Source organism: Myotis nattereri (assembly GCF_964212035.1).
Source record: "Myotis nattereri genome assembly, chromosome: 16".
NCBI classification, from domain to species: domain Eukaryota; kingdom Metazoa; phylum Chordata; class Mammalia; order Chiroptera; family Vespertilionidae; genus Myotis; species Myotis nattereri.
Window position 1 is genome coordinate 34,739,461 of NC_138091.1, and position 21,127 is coordinate 34,760,587.

At 38.8% G+C, this 21,127-nt stretch overlaps 1 protein-coding gene across 4 annotated transcripts in view; it reads left to right on the top strand.

Annotated features, from left to right (window-relative positions):
• Positions 1–21,127, top strand: part of BCAS3 (BCAS3 microtubule associated cell migration factor) — a 472,069-nt gene that overhangs the window by 187,675 nt on the left and 263,267 nt on the right. For all 4 annotated transcript variants that reach the window (XM_081108786.1, XM_081108785.1, XM_081108787.1 and 1 more), the window contains 3 exons: positions 6,880–7,004; positions 9,141–9,306; positions 11,994–12,094. In XM_081108786.1, the coding sequence (XP_080964912.1) occupies positions 6,880–7,004; positions 9,141–9,306; positions 11,994–12,094 (392 nt within the window). The remainder of the gene's footprint in view (positions 1–6,879; positions 7,005–9,140; positions 9,307–11,993; positions 12,095–21,127) is intronic.

Here is a 21,127-nt window from a genome sequence, read left to right on the forward strand (position 1 = left end):
TCCATGGTATTTAGCATTCAACTTGAGAATGTTTTATTTACTATTCTGACATAGAACATTATGCTAAATAATTATGTTTATAGTATTTCCACTTGTAGGGTAATATTTGTATTGTGGAAGAATATGAAATTTTTTACAGTTCCTCTTAAAATGTTACATAAATTTTATACAAAATTGTTATTACTTTCAAGTTGCAACATTTATATTTAAATATGATTTTGCTTTGGTGAGGTCACATTTTCTACTTATTTTTCATTCTTTGATAAACTTGTTGAAGTGTTTAAATGCATGCAGTTTCAAATGAGTCAGTTTGATATAATGTCTTTCCCTTTGATAGTAAAATAAACTTGTTGGAAAGTTAACTGTGTAGGCCATCTTCGACATTTTAGCTATTTATACGTTCTCAGGATTATGTACACCCTAGGATAATTGAGTTTGAATGACTGTAAAAATAAAGTAAAATAATCACACATATGATATACTTTTTTAATACAATAATTTGTATTGTGAATTTTTGAAAATAAATTTTGCTTTCAATATTACAAATAAGTAACACGTATTTATTTATTGAGTTCCTAATTTGCATGTAGTATTGTGTTTAAGCTACTGCTATTTTTGAATTACTAATCAAAAGAAAAACTACATATATAATAGTGTGGAGAAAAGGTAGTCCATTTGAATATCTCTCTTACACATAACCTGTTTTTGTATGATATAAGGTTAATTTTAAAGAAGAATTAAATGTTACATAGTAAGTTATATTAAAGTTTTAATTAGCATTGTCTGAGATTATTCATTTGATTTATATATAGTTTATTTAAACTACCTTGTTCTTTTGAGAGTATTAAAAATATAATTTTGACAGTCTGTAGGCCAGGGGAAGGTCAGTGGGGACAAAAAGGAGACATATGTACTACTATTTATAATACTTTAAACAATAAAAAAAATAAAAAATAAAATAAATATATAATTTTATTTTGGAATGAAAGATTTATATGAAGAGAATCTTTTATGTGCAAAGTTTAGATAAACCTGTGAGATTTTTTAAGAACACTTTGTGATAGGATAATTTTAGATATATTATTAATATATTTAAAATAAAATACTTTCAGTTTACCTTTTAGTTCTTATTTTAGAAAAATAAAGCTGAAAGTGAGAGAAAACTTCTAAATTCCTTTTCAAAGCTTAATCTCGGTGAGGCATACAATGAAAATTGCTTCTTTAACACGAAAATATTTTACCACTTATAATTCTTACATCAGTGTTGTGTCTAGCATTTAAACTGAAATACTGACTGTACCCTTATGTTTTAGAAAAGGAAAGAAACGGTGCTTCTATCTCCGTCTAGCTCTTTTCATGCCTGTGTCCTTCTAAACAAGGCACCCAACATTGCTGCTTTTCATGCCATCCACAGATACATCACTTATATCCTGTTCTGTAGGACTCAATAAAATTACCCAGATGGCCATCATTTTACTGTAATTTTAAAGCAGATAGCGATAGAGTCTTGCTGGGATTTTGTTTCTCTTTGCAGTAATGTTGGAGGGAAAAAAACAGGCAAGAGAAATTCAATATGTTAATCTGACTGTATTACATAATACAGTAACTTCAATAGTCTTTGTAAATAATTTTAAAGATGTCGTAATGTTAACATCCCCAGAACTCCTGATGGCAGTAAAAATGATTCTCATTCTACGACTAGATAGTTAAGTCTCTCAGAAGGGATGAACAAGAAGTTAAACTCCTGGGTTTCAATTTAGCACCTTATTTCTTTTGTTTCTTTGTATGTTTATTTTACTTTTGATTTTGTTATCTTGTGTCAAGTTTAGTAAGTATGATTCTTATTTGCCTGATATGATGAAAGTTGAGGTCATTCCATTCTTCTTTTACATTTTGCTCAAATACTTGTTTTTCTTTAGGAACATGGGTTCATTTATGATGGGTTCAGCGGAGTAAAGAGCACAAGTTCTCAATAGGAAGGAGCCCATCTGCACTGTCAGTATGTCTCATTCCCATTTATAACCATAATTAACACAATTGAATTTCTGGGCACCCGTATACATGGGAATTTCATTTTTTATATCATATTATTAATTTGATAAAATAATGAATAGAGGAGAGGAGGCCTCCAAGCACCCAGAGGTATTCTTTTTAAACTTGCAAATGTTTTGTGATGGGATTTGAGCATAAAGGGAGATGTTTAGAGAGAAAAAGAAATAAAAGGGCTAGCATTGGAATACTTTTCTAAATGGCTGTGCCACTAATCTACAGGTGAACACAATTTACAAGTCTAGCTCTTTTCACTTTTAATTCTCTCGCATATTTATCATTTTTCAGTGTTTATTTTTAAAAAATATATTTTTATTGATTTCAGAGAGGAAAGAAGAGGGACGGAGGGAGGGAGGGAGAGAGAGAGAAACATCAAATACGAGAGAGAATCATTGATTGGCTGCCTCCTGCATGCCGCTGACTGGGGATTGAGCCTGGGACCTGGGCAGCCCCAACCAGGAATGGAACTGTGACCTTCTGGTTCATAGGTCAATGCTCTACCACTCAACCATGCTGGTTGGGCCATTTTTCAGTGTTTTACTCTCTATTTTATTTTATTTACTTTATTTATTTTTAAATATATTTTTATTGATCTCAGAGAGGAAGGGAGAGGGAGAGAGACATAGAAAGATTAATGATAAGAGAGAATCCTTGATCGATTGGCTGCCTCCTGCATGCCCCCTACTGGGGATTGAGCCTGCAACCCAGGTGTGTGCCCTTTACCGGAATCTAACCTGGGACCTTTCAGTCCGCAGGCCGACGATCTATCCACTGAGCCAAACTGGCTAAGGCTATTTTTCAGTGTTTTTTTTCTCTGTTAACAAGGGTAGTTTGCAATAGAAAGATTTTGGGTTATTGCGGAAAGGTTCAATTCTGCTTCACCTCACATTCCTGATATTGGATTTTTTTAAAAATATATTTTATTGATTTTTTACAGAGCAGAAGGGAGAGGGATAGAAAGTTAGAAACATTGATGATAGAGAAACATTGATCAGCTGCCTCTTGCACACCCCCTCCTGGGGATGAGCCCGCAACCAAGGTACATGCCCTTGACTGGAATCGAACCCTGGACCCTTTAGTCCTCAGGCTGATGCTCTATCCACTGAGCCAAACCAGTTAGGGCGATATTGGATTTTTTTAAAAACTTAGGATGAAGGGCAAATTCAGTCAAATTAAAATTTTATGCCATTGGTTATAGTACACAGAAAATACTTTATTAATAATAACCTTTAGATTATTTCCCTTTGTATTTTTCTGGAAGTCTTATATATATACACATGCACATATTTTATGTTCTATTTTGCTTAAATACCATAGTCCTTTCAAATGTAGGTTGATGTAGAAATAACTTGTTATGATTATGTTCGTCATGTATGCTCCATGCCTAACACACAGCACTATGTCATGTAGGAGGTAGCAAGTTATTTTCAGGGAAGAAAACTTATTGAACACAAACTTTTTTACTAATGTGATTTATTAAGGGCCCATCTGAGGAAAAAGAAAACTAGGGATAAAAATGATCACTACAGACCTAGCTGATTTGGCTCAGTGGATACATCGTCAGCCTGTGGACTGAAGGGTCCTGGGTTCCATTTTGGTCAAGGGTACATGCCTGGGTTGCGGGCTGGATCCCCAGTGTAGGGCGTGGAGGAGGCAGCTGATCAATGACTCTCTCATCATTGATGTTTCTGTCTCTCTCTCCCTCTCCCTTCCCCTCTGAAATCAATAAAAATATATTTAAAAAAATCACTACATAATGTTATGCATACTTTTATTATAATTTCTTATTCTCTGTAGGAGATAATGAGTTTATGTAAAATGATGCTGTGTTGGTGCTTTTTAGCTGTATGTTCAGAAGCTGAATTATTTGCAGCATTAAAGACATGTAAGGGATTTTACCTCTGATATTGGCTGATTAGACTGTAAACTAATAAACATACAGAATATATTTTTGCATGGCCAAAGAGTAAATCGATGTCCTCTCATATTTCTACTCTTTATTGTTATGCTATAAAGGTCGCTCTCTGGTCCAGCAGCAACTATTTTAAAGTCTTTTTAGGATGTATACTCTAGATCCGCCATAGTCTCTCTTAAGAAGTGGCATGCGCACTTGTTTTCTATCTTGTTGCTTACCACATGATTAAAAACAAAACAATAATAGCATTCAGTAATTTGCCAAGAGCTTTGAGTTCCTTGTGAAGCTTATTTATACATTATAGTCTTATTGTTTCCTGATGGTGATTCTAGTAAAAATCACATAGTCACACAATTAGAAACACCTTTCAAAAAATTGTGCAATGGTGTTTTTCTCTCTCCTCCTCCTTTCCAACCTCCCCAAACACTTAAGGGTTAAATGACCAATGGAATTTAAAAGATGCTCCTTACAGGAACTTAACAGCTCAATGATAGTAGTTCAGTGATGGAAATAAAGGCTTTGAGGGAGGGTTTACATTGTAATGTAGTGCAACAGAGAGCATCTCCACCAGAAAGAGCAATTCTGATGCCATTCCCTGGGAAGGTGTACTCTTGTTCAGGTGGAGCGGACTCTTTCCTTTCTGTTGGTAGCTTATTGCGGTTGTGCGAAGGTTATCGCACTTGTGAAACTGTTTCATTTCCTCACAGAAACTTTAAAAAAAATTATCTTTATTACCTTCAGTGGAAGTCTGACTGTGATAGGCACTCGTATTTTAGGCGTGAATTCGATCTTTATGGGCAATGACACAAAGCGCTTAAGAAATATCGATGGAGAGCAGAGACCTTTTCATATATGGAATATGCGTTATGTTGGATCTGGTAGCAAGGGAAGGACCCAAACGACCAACCACAATGGCCTCTGATCTAAACTTTGTGCTCTCCCTACCAGGAAGTTGTCAAAACAGAGGGCTCGGGAGGTAAAATGGGTGAGACTATTTCAGGTGTGATAAGGGTCTGGAAACTGAGATTACAAATGCAAACTCTAATTAAAAGAAAAATAGAAGAGAGTTAACATAGCTGAGAATTACGATATGGGAAAGTACTGCCCTTAGAGCTTTATGCACTTTACCTGATAGTGTTTCTTTCTTTCTTATTTATTTATTTATTTATTATTATTTTCTTTATTGATTAAAGTATTACATATGTGTCCTTATCCTCCTATTGCCCCTCCCACCCCCCACTCATACCCTCACCCCCCTGGTGTCTGTGTCCATTGGTTAAGCTTATATGCATGCATACAAATCCTTTGGTTGATCTCTCCCGATACAGTGTTTCTTAAATCTGAGTATGCACCAAATGTCCTGGAGGGCTCCTCAAAAAAAAAAAAAAAAAAAAAATCCCACAAATTGTTAGGCGCAACCCCCAGGATTTCTGATTCAATAGGTCTAATGAATATTTGCATGTTACGAAGTTCCAAGGTGGCACTACTAGTCAGGGACCACACTTTGAGAACAAAAATACTAATCCTTAAAATAACCCTATGAGGTAGGCATTACTTTTATATTTTTTAATTTTTTTACATACTAGTAGTCTGAGCTCTGAGAGGTTAAATAACTTAACCCAAAGTCACAGAGCTAATAAGTGGTAGCATTGGGATTCAGATTCAGGTTTTTTCCTGACTCCCCAAACCAATCTGTCTACATCCAACCATACTTTATTAAAAGATGAAGAGATAAAGGACAGTGAGCAAAACAAGGTAGAAATGTTACTCAGCATTGGAGACTGACTAGCAAAGCAGGAACATCGGGCTCTGTTATTCCTGTGCCTCAACTAGGCTGTGATCATGACCAGTGTGCAGGGAGGCTATTGTCTATGAATTCGAGAAAATAATACCATCACTTATCGAAGGTGTTTGGCAAATTGCTAATGAGCTTTGGGAAGCCTCTGACAAATCAAAAAAGAAGGGAAAGAAGGATTTGAAAGAATAGAAAAGGTTACAGCCGTGGGCAAACTATGGCCCGCGGGCCGGATCCGGCCCGTTTGAAATGAATAAAACTAAAAAAAAAAAAGACCGAACCCTTTTATGTAATGATGTTTACTTTGAATTTATATTAGTTCACACAAACACTCCATCCATGCTTTTGTTCCGGCCCTCTGGTCCAGTTTAAGAACCCATTGTGGCCCTCGAGTCAAAAAGTTTTCCCACCCCTGTACTAGAAGTTGCTGGTATGAAAGCTGATTTGGGGAAAGCAAATAGGAAAGTGCGTGCTTTTTAATGCCAGTTCTGAGTTGTAGCAGCAGTTATGTAATGTGTCCTCAGACACATGAAAAACAGAACAAAAACACATACATCATTTTCACACATCTACGAAGAAAAAACAAATTGGAAGATCAGCGAATATAATTGCATGACATCATTAGATCGACCCACACGTTGTCTACTTCCTTGAAGCACTGTGGCTAAGAGCACTTTCAGGGTTTCATTCTGTATCACCTCATTATTTTCACTCATGCTGTCTCCATTCAACTGAATTGTCACCCCCAAATCTTATCTATCAAAATGAAAAGGTAAACTGTTTTATTATCCTGAGATGTTTATGGTGGTTCTGTTGCTTCACTCTGAAATCTCCAGGGAATTGTTACTCATCTGAAAAGAAGTGACTTGGATTTCCCCAGCATGTATTTCAGAAAGGAGTTAATTTTTATTGATCTGATAAAGCTCTGGAACTTTGAACTAATTTTACTCTTACTGCAGAACACAGCCTCACACTACCAGTTATTAAGGCAAAATGCATGTCCACATTAGGGGGCGGTTGAATACTTAGGGGTGGAATTTTAAGGAAAAGATGTCATTATCTCAAGGACTGTGAGTTCCTCATGGTAATTTTTTTTTTGCTATCATTTTATTTTTTTAAGCAAAGTTAAACCACCTCCACAAATTTCTCCCAGCAAGTCGATGGGCGGAGAATTTTGCGTGGCTGCAGTGTTTGGGACATCCAGGTCATGGTTTGCAAATAACGCCGGTCTGAAAAGAGAAAAAGGTGGGTATCTCACTGAGGGTTAGATGGGCCTTTGGTAATATTTGTTTCTTGAGGAAAATTCATAGCTTTTCTCCTTATCTCTGTTTTAGAGATGAAGTGAACTTAAGATTGTGAGTTTAAATAGCTAAAAGCACTAGTTAGTAAGTGATGGTATCAGAGTTTGAAATTGGGTTTTTTTTAATGTTAAATCTGAGAGCAGGCAGACATCTCTGGTGTGGGCGGGAGGGTTGTTGGGATGGTGGTGGAGGGGTTGAGCAAAAAAGGAAAAAAAAGAGAACTCACAGACATGGACAACGGTGTGGTGATTGTGGGGGTTGGGTGGTGGAGAATGGAAGAGGGCATAGAGGCCATAAATGGTGATGGAAAAAACAACAACAGGTTTGCCATATTATAAACTAAAAGTTAAAAAATAGACTGCCACTCAGAAATAAAGGTCATATTTTATGGTAACCATTGCTCCTTTGAATTCATACAGTTATTAAAATGTTTTTTTGTTATTGTCAACCCTCATGGAGGATATTTTTTTCCATTGCTTTTTAGAGAGAGTGGCAGGGGAGAGGGAGGTGGGGAGGGAGAGAGATAGAGACATACAGAGATAGAGATGTGAGAAGAGATATCAGTTGGTTGCCTCCCACATGTGCCCTGACTGGGTACATGCCCTTTATCCAGAATCGAACCCACGACCCTTCAGTATGCGGGCCAACACTCCAACCACTGGGATACACTGGCCAGAGCGAATTTATATAGTTGTTTTTTTTTTAAATCCCTTTTTTGATCATCAGGATCAGCACCTAAAATGTTTACATTGATTACCATTTATTGTGTGATGGCTGACTGACTCTGTGTAGAGAATCCCTGCATTGATGGGCCACGAATTTCATTTGAATAAGCTTTCCCCCTCATTTGAGTCCTATTGAAGTAGGTCACATTGCTGTTATTATGAGGCACTGCTTTGAAGAGTTCCAAGGGCTGTATTGTTCTTGGCTAAACGAAACGGTTCTCCGTTGCGCTTAATGCTGGCAATCACACGTCAGCCCCTTCCCTGGTTATCGCCTGTCAGTGACCCTCTCCAGGGAAATAGGATCTCCCGCACAGCAGGTTCCTTACCTGAGTGGGAGAGGATACAGCACAGAACGCAAGCCTTCCATTTCCTTATCCCATCTTTATTTTTTTGTTACCTCCTTAGCTTTACTGATGCTATCGAAACGACTTTTTGTTGCTAGTTAAAACCCTCTGTGTAGCTAGATTTCAAATGCTTCTCCCTTCTGTTCTAATTACCCTTTTAACTTGCTATTGCTTTATGTACCACTGACTGGTCATTAGCCATTTTCCCAAATCAGCTGTAATGAATTCCTCTGGCCTAGAGATAAGGTGACCCACCCAGCATTCAGGAGTGGTTTTCTATGCTCCTAGGTTTACTGTAAAACCCGAGATAGAGGACTGAACCTGTTCTGGCACTGAGGACATGTGTCCCCCTTCTAAAGTCATTTGATTAGGTCCATATTCAGCACCTGACCTCCCTCTTCATTTACCCTGGAGGCCAGGGATCCAACTGAGAGAAAAGAAGGAAGAGGATTTGGGGGAGGAGGATGTGTGAGTGTTTTGCTTGTTGGTTTGTTCGAATCCAGAAATGTGAAAGGGAAAGTGGATGAGAAGTTGGGCTGATGTCAGCGTACAAAGGGCTCTCATGCACTTGAGTGGGTACATCTGGTGCCACTATTAAGTCTTTGTCCATGCAGTGTTCCTTTTCAGTCAGTCTGTCCCTGTCCCGCCTGATAGCATTCTTTTTTCATAACATGGGACACATATTGCAGACAAATATACCAGACTGAAAAATATTGTTTCACTGTATTAGAAATTTGCGTATACTTACATCATTCTTGAGGTGCATTCCTTAAGATTTAAAAAATATTTAGATAGCGCAGACATTTTTAAATTCCTTAGTTTATACTTAGTAAGAGACAACTTTTAGGCAAGGAGCAGACACCTTACCCATTCATGTGAACAAAATTCCTGCCTTTTTATTTTCTCTTAGTAGCTTCAGAAGAGATTAGAAATTCAATAATTTATAAAAACTATGCTGTGCTCCTTTTAGGTCATTATCAAACATCCAGGTTCTATTTTTTTTGTTTGTAGATCAGTCCAAACAAGTTGTAGTTGAATCTCTGTACATCATCAGCTGCTACGGGACCTTAGTGGAGCACATGATGGAGCCACGGCCGCTCAGCACTGCCCCCAAGATTAGTGATGACACCCCACTGGAAATGATGACATCACCTCGAGCCAGCTGGACTCTGGTTAGGTAATACCACCTTTCTGTTTTCTTTTTCTTTCTTTCTCTTGTTTAAAAATTTTAAAAATTTATTTGTTATTGTTTAATCTTTATTGTTGAAAGTATTACATATGTCCCCCTTTAAAAAATTGTTTAAATTTCAGTAATAGGCTCTTCGGGACTGGTTTTGGCTGTGGGTTGGGGACTCGGCTCTTTGGGTCCTGACTCTGCCCTTTGGCAGTGGGTTCAGCTGTTCAGGACGAGTGTCAGCACATAGGGACTAGGAAAAAAAAAATTAATTCATAGGGCACATATACATTCTGGTCTGGTAATGGGACCAAGTTTTAAATTGTCTACTATCTGGTTATCTTGTGACATCATTGCTTATGGGTCTGCCTCCCAAGCACTCCCTTTTCCGTCCCCTCAGACTATAGCACATGGGCCGTAAAGTCAAGCTTCCATTCAATTATTATAACGAATGAATCATTCTGTAAATAATACTTTGAATACATTACAAGGAAATTATACTCTGCAGCATTAAACACGGTTGGTTAAGTTTGGAAAAAATAATTTTTTCCCCCAATAATATCCAGTTTCCAGTTTTTTCTTAACAGCTTTATTGAGGTATAAAATATTAAATATGTACAATTTGATAAGGTTTGACTCGGATACAGTTGTGGAAACCATCACCATAATTAACATTATAAATATATTCATCACCTGCAAATGTTGTTTAATACTACTTTTTAATCTCTCCCTCCTGCCCCTCTTTATCCCTACCTCTGCCATGGAGCGCCAGGCAACCACTATTTGCTCTCTCTCACTGTAGATTACTTGATGAGTTTTAGAAGTTTACATACATGGTATCAGAGTGTGTATTCTTTTTTTGTCTTGCTTCTTTCATCCAGCAAAATTATTTTGATTCATCCCTGTTGTGGCATGTATTGATAATTTTTTCCTTTTTGAAATTGAGACATAATTTACACATAATACAATTCACCCCTTTAAAGTAAATTTTCACTAGGTTATGTACCCATCTATCACCACAATCAGTTTTCATCAACCCCAAGGGAAACTTGATACCCATTAGCAGTCACTCATTTTACTTTCTGTCTCTATAGATTTACCTACTTAGGACATTTAATATAAATGGAATCAGACAAAATGTAACCTTTTTGCATCTGACTGCTTTCACTTAGCATAATGTTTTCAAGGTCCAGCTAAGTTGTAGTATGCATCAGAACTTTTTTCCTTTATGGCCAAATAATATTCCATTGCATGGATATACCACATTTTGTTTACCCATTCATCAATTGACCCACACTGTGATGTGACTTTTTACCTGCCATGAATTACGCTGCTAAGAACATTTGTGTACAAATTTTTGTGTGGTCATATATTTTCAGATGACTTTCATATGTGCCTCAGAGAACATGTCCTTTTGAACTCCTTTCTCCTTGTATCTTTGTGTTACCTCTTCTCGGACTTGGGTTTTGTTTTTTCTTTTTAATTTTCCACATGCTTCCCCTTATTTCCAGTCTCATGCTTACTGAAAATAGAGAGTGCACTGAGGCAGTCATTGAAGGGAAATAAACTAACATAAATAGATAGGAAGGTTTCCTTTACAGTTATTCCCCAATATATAAAGGCTAAGACTGTCGAAGTATTTATTAAGAATCAGAGTCCTGCCTGGCTGGTGTGGCTCAATGTTTAAGCATTGACTCATGAACCAAGAGGTTGCTCAACTGGTTTGATTCAGGATCCCCAGAAGGAGGCAGCCAATTGATGTTTCTCTCATAAATGTTTCCATCTCTTTCTCCCTCTCCCTTTCTCTCTAAAATCAATAAAAACATATTGTAAAGAAATGAATCAGAGTCCTTCTTAAAAGTATATAATCACTAAAATCTTTATAAGCTAATACGGATCGAGAAGTTAAATCTAGAGTAAAACCTTTTCAGTGTATTGTACAATGAATGGTATAGGAGAGACAGAAAAAATTGGTCCTGACATGTATGGAAGGAAACAGACAAAAATGGATATGAAAATGATCCCTTTCCTTTTGACATTTTAAAATACTCTTATATTGATTTTTCAAGGCTCCAGCATTCTTTACTACTACTTTACTGCACTAGATTGATTTGATCAGTAGCTTATTTATCAGGTTATTCATGAGCGGGCAGATCTAATTAAAATTACTGCACCATCATTGTTGAAATAAGTGGTTTATTTTGGAACTCAGATGCTAATTTGTTCTTAATACGTCACCCACGAACATAACTGTGTTTTTCCCCACCATTGTCTTCCCTGCTTTATTCTATTTGAAAATACACACATATTCTGAGAATAGAGAGCTCTGAAAATTGTCAGAAATTAGGTAAAATTGGAACTACTTAGTTTTGACATTTGAATTCCACACTTCCTCTCTGTCCAGTATTTTGAATGTCCTGTCTGTCCTATGCCGGGGGGCGGCGGGGGGCGGGGGGGGGGGTCTGCTTTAAACTGATACTGGCTCTGTGTGATTAGTATGAATCACTGCCACCTTTTTATTCTTTTCTAAGCAGATGGCCTTGTGTTTTAGGTTTCAGCACTCCAACAAGTTCATTTTAATGATTATAAAGATAGTGTGAGTTTATATCAATGTCTGTAAGTGGTGACAGTGATGTTGATTTACATACCATCTATTAAGCTTAAATATTAATATTCTGCTGTTTCCTTAGAACTCCTCAATGGAATGAATTGCAGCCACCATTTAATGCAAACCACCCTCTGCTCCTGGCTGCAGATGCTGTACAGTATTACCAGTTCCTGCTTGCTGGCCGTAAGTAGTTCCTGTGTTTTTCTTTCCCTACAGTTATTTTGAGATTTCATCTTAAAATGCCGACTTCTAATGCAACCATGCATATTACCACTGGTCCATCGTTCATCAGCCATAAACAGTCAGATGGAGACAATAAGATATTTACTACGAATATAAACCATAAGACTTAGCATGCATTAAGTAAGCCTCTGCTGTCCTTGTTCCCTGGCCATGAGATACATGCTATTATGTAAGCTGGGAGGGAATATCTGGTGGGCTCAAAGATGTTAACAACAACAGCAAAAGGATACTGGTATCTGTTTCTGACATGAAAAAATTGAGTACTTTTTCACCGTGAAAACCGTGTTGGCAGATTTTTCTTTTTGTAGAATTTTACTTGCGATAATGAAGTTAACGATGGCAACTCCATTGGCTTTTGTACGTCTATTTTCATATCCAAACCCTTACATTTATAGAGATTGATCTGGGTTCTTTTGTTACTTGAGAAAATGTACATTGAGATAGAAACAGCCTTGTTTATGGGGGGTGGGGGCATGAAAAAACAATCTAGTATTTATTATCCAGTTTATGGTCATAGAACTAAAAATTCCTCACAATTATAATTCAATTTTGTAGAAGTGACTGGATCCTTAATTTCCCTTCATGGGTCTGAGCAGTGCATGTTTTTAAGAAACTTGCTAAAAATCAACATTGATGTGTTTTTAATGGAGTTTTGTTGTATTTGACTTATTATTTCACTTGCTGTATTTATACAGCATGAAGTAAAATATTTTCTAAAACTTTTTTATTTGATGTTTATAATGTGTTACATATAAAACTGAAACAGAGAAAATTTATTGACTTTGCTCTAAAGTTATGAGACTATAATTGCAACAAATAGTTGGCAGTCTTGCTCTCATATAATTGAACTCACTGATTTTTCCAATATGCATTTATTGAGTGATTTCTATGTGCCAGGCACTTGTGATTTAAAGTGAATAGTACGTTGCTCTGTCCTCAATGAATTCACTGTCTATCTCGGGAGGTAGGTGTTTAATGAAAAAGTAATATAAAGTCAGACAGGCACATCAGTGAAGCGTTTGGTTAACAGTGAACTATGAGAACAGTGACTTAAATTGCCAAAGCCTTTACCAGGAGGGGTTTATGTAAAGTGGTATTTTGGTTCAAAAACTGAGTACATGATAGTTGTTAGGTCCTAGGTTATTTAAGCATATATTTAACTCTATCATATGCATTAGAAAAAAACATGACACTTATATAATATCTAATTAAAATAAGAGCATTTTCCTCTGCCCTTTATTATGGGTGAAAATAATTGTTAAGTACAGTTGACGCTTTCAGAATTAATATTAGTTTGTTTGTTTTATTCTTTTGATAGGCCTGTCCAGTAGACCAAGCAGGTCTCAAATTTTGGAGAAAAAGATATGGGCAAAAAATAAAATGCATCTATCTTTATCCTTTAATTTTTTTCTTCCAGCAAATTAAACTGCTTGATATTACTTGATTATAGCAGCTCTAAACACCTTTGTCCAATTCTTGGAACTACAAAAATCCCCTAGTGCATATTTTAAGAACCACCACTGTAGGCAATAGCAAGCCATCAGATGTTCTCATTGGAGTGACACCATCAGAACTGCATTTTAGAAAGATCACTTGGGCAGTCTGGTAATAGGAGGTTCAGAGGAGCGGAGGGGAGTAGAGGCTGAGTGATCCTGGAGCGAGAAGAGGGCTTTAATTAAGGCTGTATTACACAAAAGTCAGGGCACATCTGTGATCCAGAGCAGAGTTGGGATAGAAAGGAATGAGAGATAATTTGACAGAATGCAGTGACTGATGATTCTGTGATTTCTAATTAAAATATATAATATAATGCATTTTGCATGGACCTTTTGAATATCAGGTGGACTAGCAATGGGATAAGAATGAAAAGGCCTGGGTTTCAGCTCCTAACCATTTGTCAATAACTTGATAAGTATAAAATATCAATAATAATAATTACTGTTATAAAGGAGTTGTTATGGTCAATGAGGTGATGTTAAAGTCCTTTAAAAACTGTAATACAGTACCCTTATTTTCAAATAGTAGACTTCAGGGCCTTAATAATGAAATAGCTATTCTGGCCACTTGATTTTGACCATGTCCATTGTCCACTTGATGGATCATCATTAATACACTTTTTCTTATCTTTTGAAGTGTTACTATAATAGGTCACTATAATAGTGTTACTATAATAGGTTACTATAGTAACACTATAATAGTGTTACTATAATAGGTCTTGAAATACCTAAGCGACAGGTAATTTTTTACTACTTCTGTACATTGAGAGTGTAGAAACAGAATTCACCTGGATTTTAAAGTCACGTTTTCTTACATAAAGAAAGGATATTTGATTGAGAATATTCCAGTATATGACACGATTGAAGCAATTAAATAAAATATGCACAACGTGACATCTGCGTCAGAGGTACAGCCTGACATACAATTGGCAAAAGCAATGCTGGAGCCAGTTTATAGAGAATGCTTTTCCCTGCCCATCTCTTGAACCCTTCATGTAAGTAGAACCTCATTAAAAAGACTTCCTTATTACCTTCCTGCTTTCTCTCCAAACGCTCCTTACTGAAACCAGGTGGAAGAGTGTGGCCTCTTGAAACACAAGGATACCATAGTTGACACTGGAAAATTTTTGGCTTTACTTAGCCATATTGAAAATCACATCTTATTTCCTGACTTGAAGACCATTGATAAATACATTACTACAAATATTTTCAAATAGAGCCATTTGGAGTAAAATTCCAGTGCTAACTTCACAAATGCTGCAAGCATTTTCTTTGGTTTTATTTGGATCTGTGGATCAGGTGAAGCAGACTTGTGCAAACTCCGGAAATGATAATAATAGTCATCGACAAAAAATGATGTAAATGGAAATGGGAAAGAGACTTGGTCTCAGGGAGAAGAGAGTAGGAGAGCCGGATGTTGAGCAAGGGGTCCCCACTCCCCTTCTAGCCCTGTAATCATAATAGATGCCCTGCTAGTTATAAACAGAGTTCTGTATGTGTGGCAGGAGGGCAACTGCTGGGGAGGGAAAGGAAAACCTGCCTGAAACACTAAATACTAACTTTAAAGTGAGGTAAGTAAAAGGGCCAAATTTTGTATTTGTAACTGTGGTCACATTTCCTACCTATATTAATTGAATGGAATGGTATAAAATTGAAGATTTGGGGTGTATCATTAAATCATACTAGAGCTGCGGTTGCCAACCTTTCGAACCTCACAGACCACCGGTTGGTGACCGCTGCTCCAAAGGTTTCCTTAAACCAGCAGTCGTCAACCTTTCGGACCTCATGGACCACCAGTGGTCTGTGGCTTACCGGTTGGTGACTGCTGTACTGGAGTGCTCCATACAGAGGTCCCTATGGAGGCAGGGAGAACTCTTTGTTAGTAGGTTGAGCCTTAGGAATTGCTGATTTAAATGTTTGTTTTTTTTAAAGTCAAATATCAGCAAAATTACATGGTTTGAATATATTGATGAATTTATATGTGCAAGTGAATGTAAGATGGTAATCTAAGAGAAACATGCAAATTGGTGTCACTCCGCTACCCTTCCCATTGGCTAATCAGGGCGATATGCAAATGAACTGCCAGCCAAGATGGCGGCTGGCAGCCAGGCATCTTGAAGCGAACATGAGGCTTGCTTGCTTCAGTGACGGAGGACTCCAGTGTTCCCCGCCTGCCGCTGCTGGCCTCTGAGCTTGCAGTTTGAAACATTGTTACAAATATAGAAGCTAAACAAAACCCCCGAAACCTGCTTTCAGCCAGCCGGGATCTCAGAGCTGGAGTTGAAACAGTGTTTTGATTATAGAACCCAAACAAACCAGATACCTGCTTTCAACAGCGGAGGCCTAAGAGCTGGAGCCAAGCCTCAGAGCTAAAGCTGGCCCAGAATAAAAAAGAAAAAAGAAAAAAAGGAGCAGTTGGGAGCTTCAGTCACCCGCCAGCCTGAAAACAGCCCTCAGCCCCTCACCCAGACTGGCCAGGCACCCCAGTGGGGACCCCCACCCTGAAGGGTGTGTGACCAGCTGCAAACAGTCATCATCCCCTCATCCAGGCTGGCCAGGCACCCCAGTGGGGACCCCCACCCTGATCCAGGACACCCTTCAGGGCAAATCAGCCGGCTCCCACCTGTGCAGTGCACCGGCCTCTATCCTATATAGTAAAAGGGTAATATGCCTCCCGGCACCAGGATCAGCGTGACAGGGGGCAGCGCCCAAAACCCCTGATCGCCCTGCGGCTCTGTGTGTGACAGGGTGGGGCCACAACCTCCCTATCTGACCAACTCTGTTCGTGACAGGGGAAGGCGCCCCAACCCCCTGATCAGCCCTGCTCTGTGCCTGATAGGGGGGAGCTCTCCAACCCCCTGATCGCCCTGCGGCTCTGTGTGTGACAGGGTGCGGCACCCCAACCCCCCTCCCCCCACACACAGGCCCTGCTCTGTGTGTGACGGGGTAGAGCCATAACCTCCCCATCGGCCCTGCCCTGAGTGTGACAGTGGCGGCACCCCAACCCCCTGATCGGCCCTGCTCTGTGTGTGACAGGGGGCGGTGCCCCAACTCCCCTATCAGCCCTACTCTGTGAGTGACTAGGGGGAGCTCCCCAACCCCCTGATAGGCCCTGCTCTGTGCGTGATGGGGGAGCTCCCCAACCCCCTGATCGACCCTGCTCTGTGCATAACAGGGTACGGAGCCCCAACCCCCCTGATGGGCCCTGCTCTGTGAGTGATGGGGTGGCGCCACAACCTCCCCATTGACCCTGCCTTGAGTGTGACAGGGGGAGGTGTCCCAACCCCCCAATCGGCCCTACCCTGAGGGTGACTGAGGGTGGCATCGCAACCTCCTGATCCGCCCTGCTCTGTGCATGACAGGGGGTGGCGCCCCAACTCCCTAATCGGCCCTGCTCTGAGCCCGACCAGGGGCTGCACCTAGGGATTGGGCCTGCCCTCTGCCACCCGGGAGCGGGCCTAAGCCAGTAGGTCGTTATCTCCTGAGGGGTCCCAGACTGCAAGAGGGCACAGTCCAGGCTGAGGGCCCCCCCCCACCATTGCACAAATTTTTGTGCACCGGGCTTCTAGTCCTATCTAATAATAGACAAACATGGTAATTGACCATATCTTCACTATGCCTCCCATTGGCTAATCAGTGTGATATGCAAATTAACCACCAACAAAGATGGCAGCTAATTTGCATACTGCAGGCAGGATGGGGCAGTGCCATTCTGCCTGCCCCACTGCCATCCGGGCCTGCTATTTGCCACCCGGGGCGGTGGGGCAGGACAGCGCCATCCCACCTTCCCTGCCGCCATCTGGGCCTGCTATGCGACCTGGGGCGGCGGGCGTCGCGTGTGCGACCCGACCCGCGGTGGTCGGGCGGTGCAGCAGCAATCGGCTGGCACACCTGGCCGCCATCTGGGCATCCTGTGTGCGACCCTGCCCGGGGCAGCCGCGCGGGGCAGCGAAGGCTTGAAGGCGGCTCCGGCCAGAGCGAAGGCCTAGGTCCCAGGTGCTGGAGGAAAACTGGTGCCGGCAGCCAGGGGAAGGGAAAGCCTATTGCATGAATCTTTTTATGCAACAGGCCTCTAGTCTTTATATAACTCAGTAAAAGTAAGAGTTGGGAATTATTATAAAAATGTTTTTTCCTTGGTTATAAGTAATCTTGGGAATAGTTGATAAAAATATTATACAGAGATTAATAGTTTTTTTCTAATGTCTTTTCTAAAATAGGCATTTTAACTATGATTCTAAATTAGATGACCTTTTTTTAAAAAGTCTGCTCCAGAGCTTCCCCAATTGTAAATTAGAAAGGGGCATCCTGAATTGACTTGGGGAAAGTTGTATTCATGGGGGGGAAATAAAGTTTCCTCCTTTTCTTTCAGGAAATTGGGCAGCAGCAATATTTTTAAGTTGCTGACATTAGGTAGCTTTGTTGGGGGTGGAGGTCAGACTTCTTTCTAAAATAATCCTTGGGTATATGAGAAGTTCCTCCCTAAGCTTACTGAGGTTTTTTGTTAAGTAGTAACAAAAGGCCATTCAACAGAAATACAGCATTGATACACAACAGAAAGGTGACTGGGATCTATAGAACCTTCCTGTGTTTTATTGGAAATGTAATTATCTTCCTCTGCCTTCAAAAGCATCATAGGAATGGTGGGGAGAGCCTTTGCTACCAGATGGAAAGGAATGAAGAACATTGAAAATGTTTAAAACTGATATCCTTCTCACCAATGTGTTTCAATTGGATTTGTGTGTGAAAATAATGTGCTTTGATTTCATGGCGTATTTCTCGAGGTTCCATTTCAATAGTAGCTCCCCACAAAGACAGAATAACAAGGATCAGTTTACCATCCTGCCTGAAACAACAACAAAAACCAGAATATAGTTTAAAGCAACTGTTTTCAAATCATTGGACATCAGGGAGTAAAGGATAATGATCCTTGAGAGAGGGGAAATAATGGGGCAAGCCCTACAATTGCCTTGGTTTATTTTATTGCCTTAAAGGATTCTCTAGACTAGTGGCTCTCAACCTTCCTAATGCCATGACCCTTTAATACAGTTCCTCATGTTGTGGTGACCCCCAATTTCATTGTTACAAATTGAACATAATTAAAACATAGTGATTAATCACAAAACAATTTGTAATTATATGTGTTTCCCGATGGTCTTAGGCGACCCCTGTGAAAGGATCATTTGACCCCTAAAGGGGTCACGACCCACAGGTTGAGAACCGCTGCTCTAGACTATGCTTCAGTGATGGGAAATCCAAGTGGAATGAAGAGTGGACAGCACGGAGTCCAGCAACACCAAGGAAGAGTGTCTATCAGCAAACTACCATGAACTATTATTGCGAAAAAAAGTGTTACTGAAACACAGTGACTTCATGATTTCATTTATATGTTGTCTGTGGTCACTTTAAAATAATAACCACAGAGCTGAGTAATAGTGCAGAAACCATATGATCCACAAAGCCCTAAATATTTACTATTTGTTAACTCCTGACCTAGAATTAGCCAGACTGGTTATTAGAGAGAATAGATATATCAGCACAAAATGAGAACTCTGAACATCTGCAGAGGGTCCTCTTCTAGTATTTAACATAGGACCGATGGCTGTGGGAAACTACCCCTTGGCTGTGGGAAAGCCAAGGAAACAGCAACCACAGAGAACTTTAGAGGGCAGAGTGCCTAGAGCTCACACAGGGTCAGGAATGGTGACACTCACACAGTCATCATAACTGTATTCCATATGTTTAAAAAGTTAGAGATGTGCAAGATATTAAAAAGACTCAAAGTCCTAGATATGAAAACCTAGATGTGAAAGTTGCATTGGATAAAAGTGAGAAAAAATTAGAAATTGCAGAAGAAAATATTAGTGAAATTGAGGATAGACCAAGAGAAATTATCCATAATGAAATACAGAAAGAAAAAGAAATTAAAAACAGTGTTACTGAACCGTAGGATAACATATACTTGAAATGAGAGTCCCTGAATCAGGATGATGGGGCGACTGAAGAAATAGCCAGAAAATTTTTAAATCTGATATATCCAAGAAGAACAATAAATCTCAAAACACAAGAAACATGAAGAAAACCATACCAAAGTGCACAATTACCAAGCTGCTCAAAGTCATTTAGAAAGAGAAAAATCTTAAAAGCAGCCAGTGGTTAAAAACAAAACAAAAAGAAAGACATTACACAGTGAGGAATGATGACGAGAATGACAGGTTTCTCTTAAGCACTGAAAGGAAACAACTGCGGGCTTAGAATTCTGTCCTCTCAAAAAGTAGCTTTCAAAATGAGGGCAAAATAAAATACTTTCTTCAGATACACAGAAGATTAAAGAATTTATCAGCAGCAGACATGCTGTACAAGAAGTCTTAGAGGAAGTCCTTTAAGCAGAAGGAAAGTGGCAGCAGATGGAAGAGAATGAAGAACACTGGACATGGTTAGAACATATAATGTGTTTTTTGGGTAGTTATTCAAATCTTTTTAAAATATAATTTACTGTGAACACAAAAATAGCATCAGCACATTGTGGTTTTAAAAATGTATGTATGTATGTGTGTGTGTGTGTATATACATGTACATATTTATATATACAGAAATGTATTATGGACTTTACAACATATGTGTGTGTGTATGAATGTGTAATACAAACACAATAACAACAGTAGCATAAAGGCCAGTGGGAAATGGGACATTATTATTGTAGGTTTTCATAGTATTGTGAGGGGTATAACATCACTTAAAGGTAGTAAACTGTGATATTAAAGCTATACATAATGCAATCAAAAGCAGTCTGCATCAAGAAAGGGAATAAAATGGAAACAAATAAACAAGTTGATGTGGCCCTAAGTATATCAATGATCATTATAAAAAAAACTCAGTTATGAATGATCTAAACAGCCTAATAAAAATTCAGAGATTGTCAAATTGGATAGAAATATAAGCTCCAACTATATGCTGCTTAGGAGAAACATACTTTACACCCTGACTTGCTACATTAATATCAGACTAAGCTGAACACTCCACCAAACAACAGTAGAAAACATTATTTTCAAGTGCACAGAGAACACTGACCAATGTAGGTCATCTTCTGGGCCATAAAACAAGTCTCAATAAATTTAAAAGCTTTCAAGTCATACAAAGCATATTCTCTGACCACAAAGGAATTAAGTAAGACATGGATAACAGATCTGGAAAATCCACAAATATTTAGAAAGTAAACAACATACTTCTAAGTCATTCATGGTTCATAGAAGAAATCAAAAGGCAAATTAGAAATTATTTTGAACTGAATGAAAATAAAAAAGAACACATATCTTAGAATACTATTCAGCAAAAAAAAAAAAAAGTTGATTGAAGTGTAAGTACATGCAACAAGTTGGATGAATTATGGATATTATGCCAAATGAAAAAAAAAACCAGTCTCAAATCTTGCATACTAAAAATCTTAAAAGCACCAGGAGAAAAAGATTCCATTTATACA